General features: G+C 37.9%; 2 protein-coding genes across 3 annotated transcripts in view; one reads left to right on the plus strand and one right to left on the minus strand.

Annotated features, from left to right (window-relative positions):
* Positions 1 to 22,983, plus strand: part of LOC133546834 (gastrula zinc finger protein XlCGF57.1-like) — a 166,566-nt gene that overhangs the window by 21,053 nt on the left and 122,530 nt on the right. The gene's annotated exons all lie outside the window — the stretch shown is intronic.
* LOC133546827 (gastrula zinc finger protein XlCGF28.1-like) overlaps positions 1 to 22,983 on the minus strand; it is a 33,936-nt gene that overhangs the window by 7,929 nt on the left and 3,024 nt on the right. Inside the window, exons 1-2 of one of the 2 annotated variants that reach the window (XM_061892659.1) lie at positions 16,051 to 16,697; positions 12,834 to 13,052 (exon numbers count right to left, since the gene is read on the minus strand). In XM_061892659.1, coding sequence (XP_061748643.1) covers positions 12,834 to 12,996 — 163 coding nt within the window. In that variant the 5' untranslated portion in view covers positions 12,997 to 13,052; positions 16,051 to 16,697. Of the gene's footprint in view, positions 1 to 12,833; positions 13,053 to 16,050; positions 16,698 to 22,983 lie in introns of those variants that run through there. The other variant, XM_061892658.1, reaches the window with a different exon arrangement.

The raw sequence follows: 22,983 nt of genomic DNA on the forward strand, positions 1-22,983 counted from the left end.
GTATGTGTGATGTATCATGTTGTATACATGCATGTGTGATGTATCATGTTGTATGCATGTATGTGTGATGTATCATGTTGTATGCATGCATGTGTGATGTATCATGTTGTATGTGTGATGTATCATGTTGTATGCATGCATGTGTGATGTATCATGTTGTATGTGTGATGTATCATGTTGTATACATGCATGTGTGATGTATCATGTTGTATGCATGTATGTGTGATGTATCATGTTGTATGCATGCATGTGTGATGTATCATGTTGTATGCATGCATGTGTGATGTATCATGTTGTATGCATGCATGTGTGATGTATCATGTTGTATGTGTGATGTATCATGTTGTATGTGTGATGTATCATGTTGTATACATGCATGTGTGATGTATCATGTTGTATGCATGCATGTGTGATGTATCATGTTGTATGCATGTATGTGTGATGTATCATGTTGTATGTGTGATGTATCATGTTGTATGCATGCATGTGTGATGTATCATGTTGTATGTGTGATGTATCATGTTGTATGTGTGATGTATCATGTTGTATACATGCATGTGTGATGTATCATGTTGTATGCATGCATGTGTGATGTATCATGTTGTATGTGTGATGTATCATGTTGTATGTGTGATGTATCATGTTGTATACATGCATGTGTGATGTATCATGTTGTATGTGTGATGTATCATGTTGTATGCATGCATGTGTGATGTATCATGTTGTATGCATGTATGTGTGATGTATCATGTTGTATACATGTATGTGAGATGTATCATGTTGTATGTGTGATGTATCATGTTGTATGCATGTATGTGTGATGTATCATGTTGTATGCATGTATGTGTGATGTATCATGTTGTATGCATGCATGTGTGATGTATCATGTTGTATGCATGCATGTGTGATGTATCATGTTGTATGCATGCATGTGTGATGTATCATGTTGTATGCATGCATGTGTGATGTATCGAGTTGTATGCATGCATGTGTGATGAATCATGTTGTATGTGTGATGTATCATGTTGTATGTGTGATGTATCATGTTGTATACATGCATGTGTGATGTATCATGTTGTATGCATGTATGTGAGATGTATCATGTTGTATGTGTGATGTATCATGTTGTATGCATGTATGTGTGATGTATCATGTTGTATGCATGTATGTGTGATGTATCATGTTGTATGCATGCATGTGTGATGTATCATGTTGTATGCATGCATGTGTGATGTATCATGTTGTATGCATGCATGTGTGATGTATCATGTTGTATGCATGCATGTGTGATGTATCATGTTGTATGCATGCATGTGTGATGAATCATGTTGTATGTGTGATGTATCATGTTGTATGTGTGATGTATCATGTTGTATACATGCATGTGTGATGTATCATGTTGTATGCATGCATGTGTGATGTATCATGTTGTATGCATGTATGTGTGATGTATCATGTTGTATGTGTGATGTATCATGTTGTATGCATGCATGTGTGATGTATCATGTTGTATGCATGTATGTGTGATGTATCATGTTGTATGCATGCATGTGTGATGTATCATGTTGTAGGCATGCATGTGTGATGTATCATGTTGTATGCATGCATGTGTGATGAATCATGTTGTATGCATGCATGTGTGATGTATCATGTTGTATGTGTGATGTATCATGTTGTATACATGCATGTGTGATGTATCATGTTGTATGGATGCATGTGTGATGTATCATGTTGTATGCATGCAAGTGTGATGTATCATGTTGTATGTGTGATGTATCATGTTGTATGCATGCATGTGTGATGAATCATGTTGTATGTGTGATGTATCATGTTGTATGTGTGATGTATCATGTTGTATACATGCATGTGTGATGTATCATGTTGTATGCATGCATGTGTGATGTATCATGTTGTATGCATGTATGTGTGATGTATCATGTTGTATGTGTGATGTATCATGTTGTATGCATGCATGTGTGATGTATCATGTTGTATGTGTGATGTATCATGTTGTATGTGTGATGTATCATGTTGTATACATGCATGTGTGATGTATCATGTTGTATGCATGCATGTGTGATGTATCATGTTGTATGTGTGATGTATCATGTTGTATACATGCATGTGTGATGTATCATGTTGTATGCATGCATGTGTGATGTATCATGTTGTATACATGCATGTGTGATGTATCATGTTGTATGTGTGATGTATCATGTTGTATACAGGCATGTGTGATGTATCATGTTGTATACATGCATGTGTGATGTATCATGTTGTATGCTTGCATGTGTGATGTATCATGTTGTATGCATGCATGTGTGATGTATCATGTTGTATGCATGCATGTGTGATGTATCATGTTGTATGTGTGATGTATCATGTTGTATACATGCATGTGTGATGTATCATGTTGTATGTGTGATGTATCATGTTGTATGCATGCATGTGTGATGTATCATGTTGTATGCATGCATGTGTGATGTATCATGTTGTATGCATGCATGTGTGATGTATCATGTTGTATGCATGCATGTGTGATGTATCATGTTGTATGCATGCATGTGTGATGAATCATGTTGTATGTGTGATGTATCATGTTGTATGTGTGATGTATCATGTTGTATACATGCATGTGTGATGTATCATGTTGTATGCATGCATGTGTGATGTATCATGTTGTATGCATGTATGTGTGATGTATCATGTTGTATGCATGCATGTGTGATGTATCATGTTGTATGTGTGATGTATCATGTTGTATGTGTGATGTATCATGTTGTATACATGCATGTGTGATGTATCATGTTGTATGCATGCATGTGTGATGTATCATGTTGTATGTGTGATGTATCATGTTGTATGTGTGATGTATCATGTTGTATACATGCATGTGTGATGTATCATGTTGTATGCATGCATGTGTGATGTATCATGTTGTATACATGCATGTGTGATGTATCATGTTGTATGTGTGATGTATCATGTTGTATACAGGCATGTGTGATGTATCATGTTGTATACATGCATGTGTGATGTATCATGTTGTATGCTTGCATGTGTGATGTATCATGTTGTATGCATGCATGTGTGATGTATCATGTTGTATGCATGCATGTGTGATGTATCATGTTGTATGTGTGATGTATCATGTTGTATACATGCATGTGTGATGTATCATGTTGTATGCATGTATGTGTGATGTATCATGTTGTATGCATGCATGTGTGATGTATCATGTTGTATGTGTGATGTATCATGTTGTATGCATGCATGTGTGATGTATCATGTTGTATGTGTGATGTATCATGTTGTATACATGCATGTGTGATGTATCATGTTGTATGCATGTATGTGTGATGTATCATGTTGTATGCATGCATGTGTGATGTATCATGTTGTATGCATGCATGTGTGATGTATCATGTTGTATGCATGCATGTGTGATGTATCATGTTGTATGTGTGATGTATCATGTTGTATGTGTGATGTATCATGTTGTATACATGCATGTGTGATGTATCATGTTGTATGCATGCATGTGTGATGTATCATGTTGTATGCATGTATGTGTGATGTATCATGTTGTATGTGTGATGTATCATGTTGTATGCATGCATGTGTGATGTATCATGTTGTATGTGTGATGTATCATGTTGTATGTGTGATGTATCATGTTGTATACATGCATGTGTGATGTATCATGTTGTATGCATGCATGTGTGATGTATCATGTTGTATGTGTGATGTATCATGTTGTATGTGTGATGTATCATGTTGTATACATGCATGTGTGATGTATCATGTTGTATGCATGCATGTGTGATGTATCATGTTGTATACATGCATGTGTGATGTATCATGTTGTATGTGTGATGTATCATGTTGTATACAGGCATGTGTGATGTATCATGTTGTATACATGCATGTGTGATGTATCATGTTGTATGCATGCATGTGTGATGTATCATGTTGTATACATGCATGTGTGATGTATCATGTAGTATGCATGCATGTGTGATGTATCATGTTGTATGTGTGATGTATCATGTTGTATGTGTGATGTATCATGTTGTATACATGCATGTGTGATGTATCATGTTGTATACATGCATGTGTGATGTATCATGTTGTATACATGCATGTGTGATGTATCATGTTGTATGCATGCATGTGTGATGTATCATGTCGTATGCATGCATGTGTGATGTATCATGTCGTATGCATGCATGTGTGATGTATCATGTTGTATGCATGCATGTGTGATGTATCATGTTGTATGCATGCATGTGTGATGTATCATGTTGTATGCATGCATGTGTGATGTATCATGTTATATGTGTGATGTATCATGTTGTATACATGCATGTGTGATGTATCATGTTGTATCCATGCATGTGTGATGTATCATGTATGTGTGATGTATCATGCTGTATACATGCATATGTGATGTATCATGTTGTATACATGCATGTGTGATGTATCATGTTGTATGCATGCATGTGTGATGTATCATGTTATATGTGTGATGTATCATGTGTTATCATGCATGTGTGATGTATCATGTTGTATACATGCATGTGTGATGTATCATGTATGTGTGATGTATGATGTTGTATACATGCATATGTGATGTATCATGTTGTATACATGCATGTGTGATGTATCATGTTGTATACATGCATGTGAGATGCATCATGTTGTATGCATGCATGTGTGATGTATCATGTTGTATGCATGCATGTGTGATGTATCATGTTGTATACATGCATGTGTGATGTATCATGTTGTATGTGTGATGTATCATGTTTTATACAGGCATGTGTGATGTATCATGTTGAATGCATGCATGTGTGATGTATCATGTTGTATGCATGCATGTGTGATGTATCATGTTGTATGCATAGATGTGTGATGTATCATGTTGTATGCATACATGTGAGATGTATCATGTTGTATGCATGCATGTGTGATGTATCATGTTGTATGCATGCATGTGTGATGTATCATGTTGTATGCATGCATGTGTGATGTATCATGTATGTGTGATGTATCATGTTGTATACATGCATATGTGATGTATCATGTTGTATCCATGCATGTGTGATGTATCATGTTGTATACATGCATGTGTGATGTATCATGTTGTATGCATAGATGTGTGATGTATCATGTTGTATGCATACATGTGAGATGTATCATGTTGTATACATGCATGTGTGATGTATCATGTTGTATGCATAGATGTGTGATGTATCATGTTGTATGCATAGATGTGTGATGTATCATGTTGTATGCATACATGTGAGATGTATCATGTTGTATGCATGCATGTGTGATGTATCATGTTTTATACAGGCATGTGTGATGTATCATGTTGTATACATGCATGTGTGATGTATCATGTTGTATGCATAGATGTGTGATGTATCATGTTGTATGCATACATGTGAGATGTATCATGTTGTATGCATGCATGTGTGATGTATCATGTTGTATGCATGCATGTGTGATGTATCATGTTGTATGCATGCATGTGTGATGTATCATGTATGTGTGATGTATCATGTTGTATACATGCATATGTGATGTATCATGTTGTATCCATGCATGTGTGATGTATCATGTTGTATACATGCATGTGTGATGTATCATGTTGTATCCATGCATGTGTGATGTATCATGTATGTGTGATGTATCATGTTGTATACATGCATATGTGATGTATCATGTTGTATACACGCATGTGTGATGTATCATGTTGTATGCATGCATGTGTGATGTATCATGTTATATGTGTGATGTATCATGTTGTATACATGCATGTGTGATGTATCATGTTGTATACATGCATGTGTGATGTATCATGTATGTGTGATGTATCATGTTGTATACATGCATGTGTGATGTATCATGTTGTATACATGCATGTGATGTATCATGTTGTATGTGTGATGTATCATGTTGTATACATGCATGTGTGATGTATCATGTTGTATGTGTGATGTATCATGTTGTATACATAAATGTGTGATGTATCATGTTGTATCCATGCATGTGTGATGTATCATGTATGTGTGATGTATCAAGTTGTATACATGCATATGTGATGTATCATGTTGTATACATGCATGTGTGATGTATCATGTTGTATACATGCATGTGTGATGTATCATGTTGTATGCATGCATGTGTGATGTATCATGCTGTATGCATGCATGTGAGATGTATCATGTTGTATGTGTGATGTATCATGTTGTATGCATGTATGTGTGATGTATCATGTTGTATGCATGCATGTGTGATGTATAATGTTGTATGCATGCATGTGTGATGTATCATGTTGTATGCATGCATGTGTGATGTATCATGTTGTATGCATGCATGTGTGATGTATCATGTTGTATGTGTGATGTATCATGTTGTATGCATGCATGTGTGATGTATCATGTTGTATGTGTGATGTATCATGTTGTATACATAAAAGTGTGATGTATCATGTTGTATCCATGCATGTGTGATGTATCATGTATGTGTGATGTATCAAGTTGTATACATGCATATGTGATGTATCATGTTGTATACATGCATGTGTGATGTATCATGTTGTATACATGCATGTGTGATGTATCATGTTGTATGCATGCATGTGTGATGTATCATATTGTATGCATGCATGTGAGATGTATCATGTTGTATGTGTGATGTATCATGTTGTATGCATGTATGTGTGATGTATCATGTTGTATGCATGCATGTGTGATGTATAATGTTGTATGCATGCATGTGTGATGTATCATGTTGTATGCATGCATGTGTGATGTATCATGTTGTATGCATGCATGTGTGATGTATCATGTTGTATGCATGCATGTGTGATGTATCATGTTGTATGTGTGATGTATCATGTTGTATGCATGCATGTGTGATGTATCATGTTGTATGCATGCATGTGTGATGTATCATGTTATATGTGTGATGTATCATGTTATATGTGTGATGTATCATGTTGTATACATGCATGTGTGATGTATCATGTTGTATCCATGCATGTGTGATGTATCATGTATGTGTGATGTATCATGTTGTATCCATGCATGTGTGATGTATCATGTATGTGTGATGTATCATGTTGTATCCATGCATGTGTGATGTATCATGTATGTGTGATGTATCATGTTGTATCCATGCATGTGTGATGTATCATGTATGTGTGATGTATCATGTTGTATACATGCATATGTGATGTATCATGTTGTATACATGCATGTGTGATGTATCATGTTGTATGCATGCATGTGTGATGTATCAAGTTGTATGCATGCATGTGTGATATATCATGTTATATGTGTGATGTATCATGTTGTATACATGCATGAGTGATGTATCATGTTGTATACATGTATGTGTGATGTATCATGTATGTGTGATGTATGATGTTGTATACATGCATATGTGATGTATCATGTTGTATACATGCATGTGTGATGTATCATGTTGTATACATGCATGTGAGATGTATCATGTTGTATACATGCATGTGTGATGTATCATGTTGTATACATGCATGTGTTATGTATCATGTTGTATACATGCATTTGTGATGTATCATGTTGTATGTGTGATGTATCATGTTGTATACAGGCATGTGTGATGTATCATGTTGTATACATGCATGTGTGATATATCATGTTGTATGCTTGCATGTGTGATGTATCATGTTGTATGCATGCATGTGTGATGTATCATGTTGTATGTGTGATGTATCATGTTGTATACATGCATGTGTGATGTATCATGTTGTATACATGCATGTGTGATGTATCATGTTGTATGCATGCATGTGTGATGCATCATGTTGTATGTGTGATGTATCATGTTGTATACATCCATGTGTGATGTATCATGTTGTATACATGCATGTGTGATGTATCATGTTGTATACATGCATGTGTGATGTATCATGTCGTATGCATGCATGTGTGATGTATCATGTCGTATGCATGCATGTGTGATGTATCATGTCGTATGCATGCATGTGTGATGTATCATGTTGTATGCATGCATGTGTGATGTATCATGTTGTATGCATGCATGTGTGATGTATCATGTTGTATGCATGCATGTGTGATGTATCATGTTGTATGCATGCATGTGTGATGTATCATGTTATATGTGTGATGTATCATGTTGTATACATGCATGTGTGATGTATCATGTTGTATCCATGCATGTGTGATGTATCATGTATGTGTGATGTATCATGCTGTATACATGCATATGTGATGTATCATGTTGTATACATGCATGTGTGATGTATCATGTTGTATGCATGCATGTGTGATGTATCATGTTGTATCCATGCATGTGTGATGTATCATGTTGTATACATGCATGTGTGATGTATCAAGTTGTATCCATGCATGTGTGATGTATCATGTATGTGTGATGTATCATGTTGTATACATGCATATGTGATGTATCATGTTGTATACACGCATGTGTGATGTATCATGTTGTATGCATGCATGTGTGATGTATCATGTTGTATGCATGCATGTGTGATGTATCATGTTATATGTGTGATGTAGCATGTTGTATACATGCATGTGTGATGTATCATGTTGTATACATGCATGTGTGATGTATCATGTATGTGTGATGTATCATGTTGTATACATGCATGTGTGATGTATCATGTTGTATACATGCATGTGATGTATCATGTTGTATGTGTGATGTATCACGTTGTATACATGCATGTGTGATGTATCATGTTGAATGTGTGATGTATCATGTTGTATGCATGCATGTGTGATGTATCATGTTGTATGTGTGATGTATCATGTTGTATACATAAATGTGTGATGTATCATGTTGTATACATGCATATGTGATGTATCATGTTGTATACATGCATGTGTGATGTATCATGTTGTATGCATGCATGTGTGATGTATCATGTTGTATGCATGCATGTGTGATGTATCATGTTGTATGCATGCATGTGTGATGTATCATGTTGTATGCATGCATGTGTGATGTTTCATGTTGTATGCATGCATGTGTGATGTATCATGTTGTATGCATGCATGTGTGATGTATCATGTTGTATGTGTGATGTGTCATGTTGTATACATGCATGTGTGATGTATCATGTTGTATGCATGCATGTGTGATGTATCATGTTGTATGTGTGATGTATCATGTTGTATACATGCATGTGTGATGTATCATGTTGTATGCATGCATGTGTGATGTATCATTTTGTATGCATGCATGTGTGATGTATCATGTTGTATGTGTGATGTTCCATGTTGTATACATGCATGTGTGATGTATCATGTTGTATACATGCATGTGTGATGTATCATGTTGTATACATGCATGTGTGATGTATCATGTTGTATGTGTGATGTATCATGTTGTATACATGCATGTGTGATGTATCATGTTGTATACATGCATGTGAGATGTATCATGTTGTATGCATGCATGTGTGATGTATCATGATGTATGCATGCATGTGTGATGTATCATGTTGTATACATGCATGTGTGATGTATCATGTTGTATGCTTGCATTTGTGATGTATCATGTTGTATGCATGCATGTGTGATGTATCATGTTGTATGCATGCATGTGTGATGTATCATGTTGTATGCTTGCATTTGTGATGTATCATGTTGTATGCATGCATGTGTGATGTATCATGTTGTATGCATGCATGTGTGATGTATCATGTTGTATGCATGCATGTGTGATGTATCATGTTGTATGCATACATGTGTGATGTATCATGTTGTATGCTTGCATGTGTGATGTATCATGTTGTATGCTTGCTTGTGTGATGTATCATGTTGTATGCATGCATGTGTGATGTATCATGTTGTATACATGCATGTGTGATGTATCATGTTGTATGTGTGATGTATCATGTTGTATACATGCATGTGTGATGTATCATGTTGTATGCATGCATGTGTGATGTATCATTTTGTATGCATGCATGTGTGATGTATCATGTTGTATGTGTGATGTTCCATGTTGTATACATGCATGTGTGATGTATCATGTTGTATACATGCATGTGTGATGTATCATGTTGTATACATGCATGTGTGATGTATCATGTTGTATACATGCATGTGTGATGTATCATGTTGTATGTGTGATGTATCATGTTGTATACATGCATGTGTGATGTATCATGTTGTATACATGCATGTGAGATGTATCATGTTGTATGCATGCATGTGTGATGTATCATGATGTATGCATGCATGTGTGATGTATCATGTTGTATACATGCATGTGTGATGTATCATGTTGTATGCTTGCATTTGTGATGTATCATGTTGTATGCATGCATGTGTGATGTATCATGTTGTATGCTTGCTTGTGTGATGTATAATGTTGTATGCATGCATGTGTGATGTATCATGTTGTATGCATGAATGTGTGATGTATCATGTTGTATGCATGCATGTGTGATGTATCATGTTGTATGCTTGCTTGTGTGATGTATCATGTTGTATGCATGCATGTGTGATGTATCATGTTGTATACATGCATGTGTGATGTATCATGTTGTATGTGTGATGTATCATGTTGTATACATGCATGTGTGATGTATCATGTTGTATGCATGCATGTGTGATGTATCATTTTGTATGCATGCATGTGTGATGTATCATGTTGTATGTGTGATGTTCCATGTTGTATACATGCATGTGTGATGTATCATGTTGTATACATGCATGTGTGATGTATCATGTTGTATACATGCATGTGTGATGTATCATGTTGTATACATGCATGTGTGATGTATCATGTTGTATGTGTGATGTATCATGTTGTATACATGCATGTGTGATGTATCATGTTGTATACATGCATGTGAGATGTATCATGTTGTATGCATGCATGTGTGATGTATCATGATGTATGCATGCATGTGTGATGTATCATGTTGTATACATGCATGTGTGATGTATCATGTTGTATGCTTGCATTTGTGATGTATCATGTTGTATGCATGCATGTGTGATGTATCATGTTGTATGCTTGCATGTGTGATGTATCATGTTGTATGCTTGCTTGTGTGATGTATCATGTTGTATGCATGCATGTGTGATGTATCATGTTGTATGCATGAATGTGTGATGTATCATGTTGTATGTGTGATGTATCATATTGTATACATGCATGTGTGATGTATCATGTTGTATACATGCATGTGTGATGTATCATGTTGTATGTGTGATGTATCATGTTGTATACATGCATGTGTGATGTATCATGTTGTATGTGTGATGTATCATGTTGTATACATGCATGTGTGATGTATCATGTTGTATGCATGCATGTGTGATGTAGGGCTGTGCGATATATGGAATATACTCCATATATTGTGGGTTTGTCTCTGTGCGATATAGAAAATGACTATATTGTCAGTATTGGAGTATAGATTCTCACGCAGTTGCTTTTAGCCGCGGGCATTACACTACATCCTCTTCTCACTCCTTGTCTGTCCTTCTCACAGAGACATAAAACAAGCGCACCTTCTCACATACGTCACATACTGTCGCGTGTGCAACGTCATACGCCCTCGCAGAGCAGACAGGTAGCGGCATTATAACGTTAGCTGTGGTGCTAACGGGGTGGTGCTAGTGGTAATACGAGAGAAAGAAGGTGCTAGTCTGGTAACAAATGAAGGAATAATTAATTCCCAAGAAAAGCAGCACAGAGTCCATTGTCTGGCGGTGGTTTGGTTTCAAAAGGGAAGATGTTGAAAAGACAACCGTAATATGTCAAGTATGCGGCAAAAGCGTTGCTACAAAAAGTTGCAGCACTGCTAATGTGTAGCATCATTTGAAAAGTCACCCGCTAGAGAATGAGGAGTGCTTGAAACTCTGCATGTCAACATCTCAGTTTGGTGCCACACCCACAAAATGCCCAAGCAACCATTTCCACATGAACCCCATATGAAAAAACTGGTCAACAACAGAAGGAGATAACGTCCGTAGGAACCTACCACATAGCGAAGGACATACACTATTTGATTTCCTATTATGCAGCACATTTTTATTTGACAGTTATTGATATATCTTGTGTGACATCATGCACAAAAGTGCACTTTATTTGTTTTAAACTATTGTAGTGGTGTTCTGTACAACAAGTGCACTTTAATATAGTGTTGTTTTGATAAGTCATCTTAGTGACATCATGCACAAAAGTGCACTCATAGCTTGTTTTAAAATGTCTCTGACAATCTTGCACTTTTTGCTTTGGAAATGACATGAATGTTTGTGCCACTGTTTAATAACTGTTTAATAAATACACTTTTGCTAATTTGACTTAGTTGTGGTTTCCCTCTCTTCATGAAAGTTTAAAAGTAGCATATATGAATGCAGTATGAAGAAGAATGTTTGAATGTAGACACATAGAATCATCATACTGCTGTGATTATATGCATCAAGTGTTCATTCAAGGCTAAGGCAAAATATCCACATATATATGCTGTATCGTGATGTGGACTAAAAATATTGAGATATTAATAAAAGGCCATATCGCCCAGCCCTAGTTAGAATGGGATTTATTTTTTTTTATATATCCACCATCATGTCTTTTATAATGATTGTGAACGATAGAAAAATTCCTCAAAAAAGTGCAGATCTCCTCTAAATTCCAATGATTAGATTTAAGACTTGAAGTGTATGAGCATGAAGTGATGAAGCCTACTTGGATGAGAGGACAAAGGTCTTGTAAGACAAAGTGAAGAGTCCAGTTGTGATGGATTGAATGCCCTGAGAATAAAATGTTGTGCTTACTTGGACTGTGATGAAGCTGTGAGGACTCAGGTGGTTTGTCTTCATGCTCTTCAGTCTTCACAGAGACAACAGTCAGTGGAAACTTGCTGACATCAGCCTCCTCCTGCCCTACAGGACACTCTCCCTCCTGACTGATCCACACTTCCTCCTCTTCCTCTTTCATGTGGGGGGGCTGTGGTATCTCCTCTTCCTCTTTAGTGTGAGGGGGCTGCTGAACGTCTGTTGGGTAAATAAGTAAATAAGATAAAGAGAGAATAGAAATAGTTTTGAACTGACACTGTTAACATAATGACATTACTTGTGTTCTTTTGTGTGTTGTGTTAAAAGTGTGTAGCAAAAACAACCAATAAAAACACAGGAAATACCCAATTGTTTCCTAAAATAATTCAAAAGTGGTACAGTGAGTACACAAACAGACTTGGAAATTTGATGCGGGGCAATTTGAAAAGTTTTTATAAATACGAGGCAGCATTGATTGAAGCATTCTTAACTTCACTGATGTAAAGTGGGTAAATATTGTTTTGTGTATACGGTCTATGACACCTAAACTTTATCTGTAAACTTAACCATATTATTTTAATGCCATAGTTATTACTATAACTAAAATATCCTGGAAATTCAAAAAATCTAATTCCGAAATCACTGCAAAAACATTCATGGTATGTTTTTGTGATCATGCAAAATATTTTTGGGTGGTCAGTTTGTTGGCTAGGCCAAAAGGAACTTTCACCAAAAACATGGAGATACTCCATAAAACATTATGGAGTATCTCCATCAACAATTCCTCTTTAGGAATTGGAGACCATCTATGACACGCTGAAGGAAAGTCAGTCACCTTAATAATTCAAGTTTTGACTACTTTAGTTATTGAAAATAATTGTTTACGTTCACTTATTGATACTTGTAAGTCAGATTTAGGAAGTGAAATTATAACTTTAATTAGATTTGTTTACAGTATAAAATGTATTTAGTGAGTGTGTGAGTTTTATGTAAACATGTTGATACAGGTTTACTTCTTGGGGACTGGAACACAGATATGTCCTGAAAGGATGCACCCATTTTTAAAACCTTCACTAAGCTGTGCCACCAACATTGTCTCACTTAGCTCATTAAGCACACTACCAGGGTGAGTGAGTCCTGTTAAACCTTCATAGACCTCCTTGTTACTTCTGACCAGTCTCAGATCACCACAAGTGGAACTACTGTATGTGGCGGCTTAAGTGATCATTCCATCATTTTCTGTACCCATGAAGAACAGAACCGAGGCTGACGGCCACAAAACAAGAGAAGCTAGAATCCTCAAGACCTAGACTAGCAAGGCTTTCAATGACAAACTGCCGAAATAAGACTTGCCTCGGTACTTGCAAGTACACAGGTCTTTGGGTCAATTCCTATCCTCAGAAAAGTAGATAACTTCACAGTCAAAGTGGGTGACAATATTATAACAAACAAAAATGAGATTACCTATCTTGGTTGCATCGTAGAGACTAATCTCTCCAGTGAAAAAATGACTACTAAGGTGGTCAAAGAATCAACCAATGAATTCTGTTCTTACTAGTGTTGTCCCGATACCAATATTATAGTACCGGGACCTATACCAAAATGTATTTCGATACTTTTCAATACTTCTCTGAATAAACGGGACCACAAAAAAGTACATTATTGGCTTTATTTTAACAAAAAATCTTAGGTTACATTAAACATATGATTCTTATTGAAAGTTTTTCCTAAATAAAATAGTGAACATACTAGACAACTTGTCTTTTAGTAGTAAGTAAACAAACAAAAGCTCCTAATTTAGTCTGCTGAAATGTGCAGTAACATATTGTGTCATTAATATTCTATGACTTTGTCAAAATTATTAAGGAAAAGTGGTAGAAAATTGATTATTCATCTCCTTGTTCATTTAATATTAATATCTACTTTTTTTTGTTTGTTTTAACATGTGCTATCTACGCTTCCGTTAAAATGTAATAATCACTTTTTTTTCTGTTGTTTGGATACTTTACATTAGTTTTGGACGATACCACAAATTTGGGTATCAATCCGATATCAAGTAATTACAAGATCATACATTGGTCATATTCAAAGTCCTCATGTCTCCGGGGACATATTTCCTGAGTTTATAATCATAATATAAATTAAAAAAAAGAAAAAAAGAAAGATGTGATGCCAAAAAATATTGATGTAATCATAGCAGTTGTACACTTTAGAGGCGGTATAGTACCGAATATGAATAATGCAGCTGAGATAGGCTCCTCAAGCACCCACTGAGAAAGGGAAAAGCGGTAGAAAATGGATGGATGGATAGTATCGCAGAACTATACTAATACCGGTATACCGTACAACCTTACATGGAAAGATCACCCCGCCGGTGGGTACAAATACACTTAAGACCAACACAAGCCCATTTTAACCCCACTTTGACTACAAAGTTCATGTTTGGTACCGTGAGGCCTTAAAAGCCCTGAAAAACAAACTCCAGACAGCCCAAAACCAAATGATTGGGCTTCTACTCAACCGTCCATATAAGACTCACCTTGCAGCCAACCATTTCCTTAACGTGGGGAGGCTCTTGGTATCTGACAGAGTACATCTTCTTGCAGTTGGTCTGGTGTAGAAGATACACCCTACCACTAAAATACCCATTTACCTGTCTAGATACTTCAAAATATATTCACCATTATAAAACCAGGTAGTTGTACAAATCACATTCAACCCAGATTTCACTCCAAAAAAGGTACTAATTTGTTTGCCTGCAATACCACCAACATGTGGAACTCCCTATCAAAAAGAAAACACATTACATGTTGTGGCTACTCGTACCTGGGAATAAACAAAGCCTTTTACCTATTTGAAATTATATTTCCATTTACTTTCTTACAGTATTTGTGTCTACTTTCTACATAGTCCTGTGTTGTGTAAATTAAAAAAAATACTTCAACAAAATCAAGCCCAGGCTTTCTTGCAGCAGTGAATGTGTACCGTGATGAAAGTGTACCCTTTCCTATGCAAACTTTTCATAACTCCTTCAATCAATCAATCACACATTGTTCCAAACAGAGAGGAACATCAACCTCAAACTGTCTCCTTTTCATGAAGAATCTAAATCAAAGCATTGCATCATCCCCACAAGACAAAGCATCTTCTGTTGAAAAAGAGTGTTAATTATCAAATATAAAGTTAGTAAAGATGTGAGCGTAAGAAGTCAACAAACCTGTTCTGTGTAACACAACTTGAATTTTCTTGAAAACAGCGTCCAGTAGTTGATATTCTCGCTCATTCTCCTCTTTTTTTGGTCAAAATTCCTCTTCATACTTAGCTATGGTTCTTTCACACATTTTCACACAATCACAACACTTTACTCTCACATTAGATCTCTACTTAGCGATGTGTTGATAACATCCGTGTCATGCCTGTAAATCAGGTTTATGTTTGGTCATGTTTTGTTTTGTTTTTGGACTCTTGCTTCACATTTTGCACTTCCTGGTTTTGTTTGTTTCCATGCCAACCCATTAGTTTCCACCTGGTCCCCTTAGTCACGCCCCGATTCTCAGCCTCTCACACCTGGTTCTAATTACCACAGCAGTATTTAAGTCATTTATTTTCCTTTCCTCGGCCTGGCTTCTTTACCTACTGGACTGTGTTGAATACTCATGACCACGCACCTACCTTTCCTTGCCGGACCCTCATGCTTTGCCACGCTGTTTGTTTGACCACGCCACGTAAGACTTCTTTGTTTATATGCCTCAGTGCTAGTTTTTGGTTTGCCATGTGCCTTTTATAGTATCTTCTGTTTGTTTTGTAGATAGTATTGCCATTGTGCTGTTTTTGTTCTAAGTTTTACCATGGATTATCATCCGCCATCGAGCGTGCTTTTTGTTTTGCCTTTTCTGTATTATAGTGTATAAATAAAAACCATGTACTTACATTCAATTCTCGCCCGTTCGAATCATCCTTTGCGTAGAAGAAGCGAAATAAATCCATGTCACAGTCCTGACAGTCCGTGTCTTTTTGTTAGCAGCTAACAAGCTAAGCTAACTAGCGAGCTAAGCTAACTTACAAGCAAAGTAAGCACGAGAAGCGGCACAGTGCTTCTAGCGCATCGAGACGACTTTATCCTTAATGAAAGAATCAAATATGTATTTTATACGACGTAGATATTTCAAACTGGATAACAAATAATAAGACTGACTTACTAGCGTCTTGCTCACGTCTTTCTCCGTCGATGTGCTTTCACGACAGTTAGCACACTTGACGTTACAAGGCAGTACTGCTCTGTTCTGCTGCCTTCCGTTTACCCCGGAAGCTGGGAATGACGTCACAGCCGAGTGGACGAAGAGGTAGCTCTATATAAGATATTGCGTGCTGCCACTGTTACCATGCTTTTCTTTTACGTAATATTTATTTGAACGACAATGTGATATAAAAGAATGTCTTGTTTTTCAAAAATAAATTCAAAGTATATCAAACAAACCTTTAATGTTGGGGTTCAGTGGCGCCCCCCTGCGACATTCATTGTAATGACAAGAGAGAATGCTGTGCTCTTATTTTCACGGAAACCTGGCTTTCGGACAGCATCCCAGACTCTGCTATCCAGCTAGCAACGCACTCAGTCTACCGTGGAGACCGGACAAAGGCTTCAAGAAAGGCAAGAGGCGGCGTCTGTGTTTACGTGAGTAACAGCTGGTGCTCGGACGTACAGGTGGTTGAAAGACACTGCTCGGACAAGCATTTAAGTCTCACCTTAAAACTCATTTGTATACTCTAGCCTTTAAATAGACTCCCTTTTTCGACCAGTTGATCTGCCGTTTCTTTTCTTTTTTCTCCTATGTCCCACTCTCCCTTGTGGAGGGGGTCCGGTCCGATCCGGTGGCCATATACTGCTCGCCTGTGTATCAGCTGGGGACATCTCTGCACTGCTGATCCGCCTCCGCTTGGGATGTTTTCCTGCTGGCTCCGCTGTGAACGGGACTCTCGCTGCTGTGTTGGATCCGCTTTGGACTGGACTCTTGCGACTGTGTTGGATCCATTATGGATTGAACTTTCACAGTATCATGTTAGACCCGCTCGACATCCATTGCTTTCCTCCTCTCCAAGGTTCTCATAGTCATTATTGTCACCGATGTCCCACTGGGTGTGAGTTTTCCTTGCCCTTATGTGGGCCTACCGAGGATGTCGTAGTGGTTTGTGCAGCCCTTTGAGACACTAGTGATTTAGGGCTATATAAGTAAACATTGATTGATTGATTGATTGATGGTGAAATGCAGACCTTTTTACCTGCCAAGGGAGTTTAGTGCAGTGTTTATACTGTCTGTTTACATCCCGCCACGGGCGGACTCCACTACAGCGCTAAATCTGCTGCATGACGTCATCAGTAAACAAGAGACCGCACACCCTGATGCTGCGTTCACGGTAGCTGGGGATTTTAACCACCGCAACCTAAAGAGTGTCCTCCCAAAATACCATCAATATGTGAACTTTACTACGAGGGAGATAAACACCCTGGACCAGGTGTACTGCAACGTGAGGGGAGCCTACAAGGCTGTACCCAGACCACACTTTGGACTATCTGATCACATCTCAGCTTTTCTACATCCAGCGTCCCAAGCAAGCCCCCCCAGTGAGTAAAACTGTTCAAGTTTGGAATGAAGACACTGAACTAGTGCTTCAGGACTGCTTTGGGAGTACAGACTGGGACATGTTTAAAACTGCTGCTCAGAGGGATGACGGTACTGTGGACATAGAGGAATATGCTTCCAGTGTAACTGGCTACATCAGCACATGTGTGCAAAACATTGTTCCCACAAAACAATACAAGATATACCCAAACCAAAAACCCTGGATTAATGTTCGGTCCAAGCTACATGCCCGCTCCACTGCATTTCTCTCAGGCAACGCTGAGGACTACAAGAAGGCCAGATATGACCTGTGTAAATCCATCAGCAAGGCCAAGGGACAATGCAGACTAAAGCTGGAGGGATTCTACTTCACCACAGATTCCCGCCGCATGTGGCAAGGCCTGCAACACATCACAGACTACAAGCAGGGGAGCAGGGGGGTCACAAACAGCCAACGCTCACTGCCAGATGAGCTGAATGAGTTCTACGCACGCTTCGAGGTCCTCAACACCAACTAACAGAGAGGGGTTCTGACCACGGAGCCCACGCAGGACCCACCGCTCACTATGACAACAGCAGAGGTACGTACAGTTCTGAAGAAAACAAACCCACGGAAGACAGCCGGCCCAGATAACACCTCTGGCCAGGCCCTCAGGGTGTGTTCATCAGAGCTGGCTGACGTACTTGCTGACATATACAACTTGTCACTAACACAAGCTGTTGTGCCCACCTGCTTCAAGACCACCACCATCGTGCCCCTGCCAAAGAAAAACACTGTGACCTGTCTGTTGCACTCACCCCAATAGTGATGAAGTGCTTCCAGAGGATAGTCATGTCACACATCAAGAAGACCATCCCAGACACACTGGACCCTCTACAGCAGGGGTCACCAACCTTTTTGAAACCAAGAGCTACTTCTTGGGTACTGATTAATGCGAAGGGCTACCAGTTTGATACACACTTAAATAAATTGCCAGAAATAGCCAATTTGCTCAAATTACCTTTAATAAATAAATCTATATATATATGTGGCAGAGGGGTTAGTGCATCTGCCTCACGATACAAAATTCCTGCAGTCCTGGGTTCAAATCCAGGCTCGGGATCTTTCTGTGTGGAGTTTGCATGTTCTCCCCGTACTCCGGCTTCCTCCCACTTCCAAAGACATGCACCTGGGGATAGGTTGATTGGCAACACTAAATGGTCCCTAATGTGTGAATGTGAGTGTGAATGTTGTCTGTCTATCTGTGTTGGCCCTGCGATGAGGTGGCGACTTGTCCAGGGTGTACCCCGCCTTCCGCCCGATTGTAGCTGAGATAGGCGCCAGCGCCCCCCGCGACCCCGAAAGGGAATAAGCGGTAGAAAACGGATGGATGGATATAAAAAATGGGTATTTCTATCCGTCATTTTTTCGTAATTTTTTTTCTTTTTAAGGAAGTTTTTTTTGTAGAGAATAAATGATTAAAAAACACTTAATTGAACAGTTTAAAAGAGGAGAAAACACGAAAAAATTAAATTTATATTTTGAAAAATAGTTTATCTTTAAAATTCAAATTTCAACCGAAAAAAATGAAGAAAAAAACTAGCTAATTTGAATATTTTTGAAAAAAATAAAAAAACAATTTATGGAACATCATTAGTAATTTTTCCTGATTCATATTAATTTTAGAATTTTGATGACATGTTTTGAATAGGTTAAAATCCAATCTGCACTTTGTGATATTTTTAACAAAGACAAATAATTATTTCTTCTAAATTTTCCATAAGAAAAATTTTAAAAGAAATTCAAAATACTTTGATATAAGATATAATTTGATTCTACAGATTTTCTAGATTTGCCAGAATAATTTCTTTGAATTTTAATCATAAGTTTGAAGAAATATTTCACAAATATACTTTGTCGAAAAAACAGAAGCTAAAATGAAGAATTATATTAAAATGTATTTATTATTCTTTACAATAAAAAAAAAATACTTGAACATTGATTTAAATTTTCAGGAAAGAAGAGGAAGGATTTGAAAAGGTAAAAAGGTGAATGTGTTTAAAAATCCTCAAATCATTTTTAAGGGTGTATATTTTCTCTAAAATTGTCTTTCTGAAAGTTATAAGAAGCAAAGTAAAAAAATAAATAAATGAATGTATTTAAACAAGTGAAGACCAAGTCTTAAAATATTTTCTTGGATTTTCAAATTCTATTTGAGTTTTGTCTCTCTTAGAAATGAAAAGGTCGAGCAAAGCGAGACCAGCTTGCTAGTAAATAAATACAATTTAAAGAATAGAGGCAGCTCACTGGTAAGTGCTGCTATTTGAGCTATTTTTAGAACAAGCCAGCGGGCGACGCATCTGGTCCTAACAGGCAACCTGGTGCCCGTGGGCACCGCGTTGGTGACCCCTGCTCTACAGTTTGCCTACCGGCAGAACCGGTCCACTGAGGATGCAGTCAACCCTGTCATCCACACCACCCTCACCCACGTAGAGGGCAAGGACACCTATGCCAGGCTATTATTCATCGACTACAGCTCTGCTTTTAACACGGTCATCCCACAAAAACTCACTGCTAAACTCCTCACTGTTGGTCTGACACCAACTCTCTGTGACTGGGTCCTGAACTTTCTCACAAACCGGCCCCAGTCAGTCAGTATCGGCAACCAGACATCAGACACAAAGGTTCTAAGCATTGGGACCCCCCAAGGCTGCGTGCTGAGCCCCCTATTGTACACCCTCTTCACACACGACTGTGTGGCCTCCCAGAACAACACCACTATCATCAAGTTTGCAGATGATACTACGGTCGTCGGACTGATCACCGGGGGAGCTGAGGCAGTGTACAGAAGGGAGGTAGCGGAACTGGTGGCCTGGTGTCAGGATAATAATCTCTCCTTGAACACAGACAAGACCAATGCGATGATTATTGACCCACGGAGAAGGAGTGCACAGTACATTCCTCTGTACATAGGTGGGACAAAGGTGGACAGGGTGAAAACCTTTAAATTCCTCGGGACTCACATCAGCGAGGACCTCACCTGGGGACACAACACCCAACAAACAATAAAGAAAGCCCAGCAGCGACTGTACTTCCTAACAAGGCTGAGAAAATTTGGCATGCCACCCAAAATTCTCAGCGACTTCTATAGAAGTACGGTTGAGAGTGTCCTAACCAGCTCAATCACGGTCTGGTATGGAAACTGCACTGCTAAGGACAGGAAGGCACTCCAGCGAGTGATTAAAACTGCTCAGTACATATCAGGAGCAGCCTTCCCCTCACTACAGGACATGTAGTCTACCAGGGCCACCAGGAGAGCACACATCATCATCAAGGACAGTACACAGTCTCTTCAGCCTCCTACCATCAGGCAGACCATATAGGAGCCTGACATCCAGAACTACCAGACTGACTAACAGTTTCTACCCACAGGCCATCAGGCTTGTGAATGCTAACTCATGAATGCTAGCTTCCCCCAACCCTCCGTCTTTACTTTTGTCTTTTTGAAGAAAAGACAGCTACTTTGACCACAACTGTGAACCATCACTGTAGACACTTTTCACCTTTGATCAATAAAGACACGTTAACTGCTGCTGTGACCCAAGGTCAACTCCATATTTATACTGTTGACTGTCAATCAGAATGTGCCATAATTTTATGTTACTTACTGTGCCTTGTATATACATTTTTATTTTTATTTTTAGCTAAGTACCGTGTGACTTGTGGACTAGCAAAGTAAGATTTTCATTGTACGGCAAACTGTGTGTTTAACTGTGCATATGACAATAAACTATCTTGAATCTTCAATCAAAAAGGGATTTGATGTAATATTTTGATATTTACACATCGCATATTTACACACACGCATTTTACTAGAATGTCCTTATGACCATTACATATATCAATATCAAGTACCTACTGTACTGTTTACTTGTTGAAATACCATTTTTAGAGCAAATATCTACCCAAATGGCCACTTTGTTGCTGCCAAAAATGTATTTTAAGTAATAGTTTGATATTGACACATCTCATCTCTGCATATTTTACTAGAATACTCTTGTGAGCATTATATATATATATATATATATATATATATATATATATATATATATATATATATATATATAAATCAAGTACCTACTGTACTGTATACTTGTGGAAATACCCTTTACAAAGCTAAATTATACCGAAACAACCACTCTGCTGCTGCCAAAATTTGATTTCAAGTAATATTTTGATACTGACAAATCTCATCTCTGCATAGTTTACTAGAATACCCTTATGATAAAATAAATGGGTTGTACTTGTATAGCGATTTTCTACCTTCAAGGTACTCAAAGCGCTTTGACACTATTTCCACATTTACCCATTCACACACACATTCACACACTGATGGAGGGAGCTGCCATGCAAGGCGCTAACCAGCACCCATAAGGAGCAAGGGTGAAGTGTATTGCTCAGGACACAACGGACGTGACGAAGATGGTAGTAGGTGGGGATTGAACCAGGGACCCTCGGGTTGCGCACGGCCACTCTCCCACTACGCCAC

The sequence above is a fragment of the Nerophis ophidion genome, unplaced genomic scaffold (assembly GCF_033978795.1).
Source record: "Nerophis ophidion isolate RoL-2023_Sa unplaced genomic scaffold, RoL_Noph_v1.0 HiC_scaffold_45, whole genome shotgun sequence".
In the NCBI taxonomy this organism is placed as follows: Eukaryota; Metazoa; Chordata; class Actinopteri; order Syngnathiformes; family Syngnathidae; genus Nerophis; species Nerophis ophidion.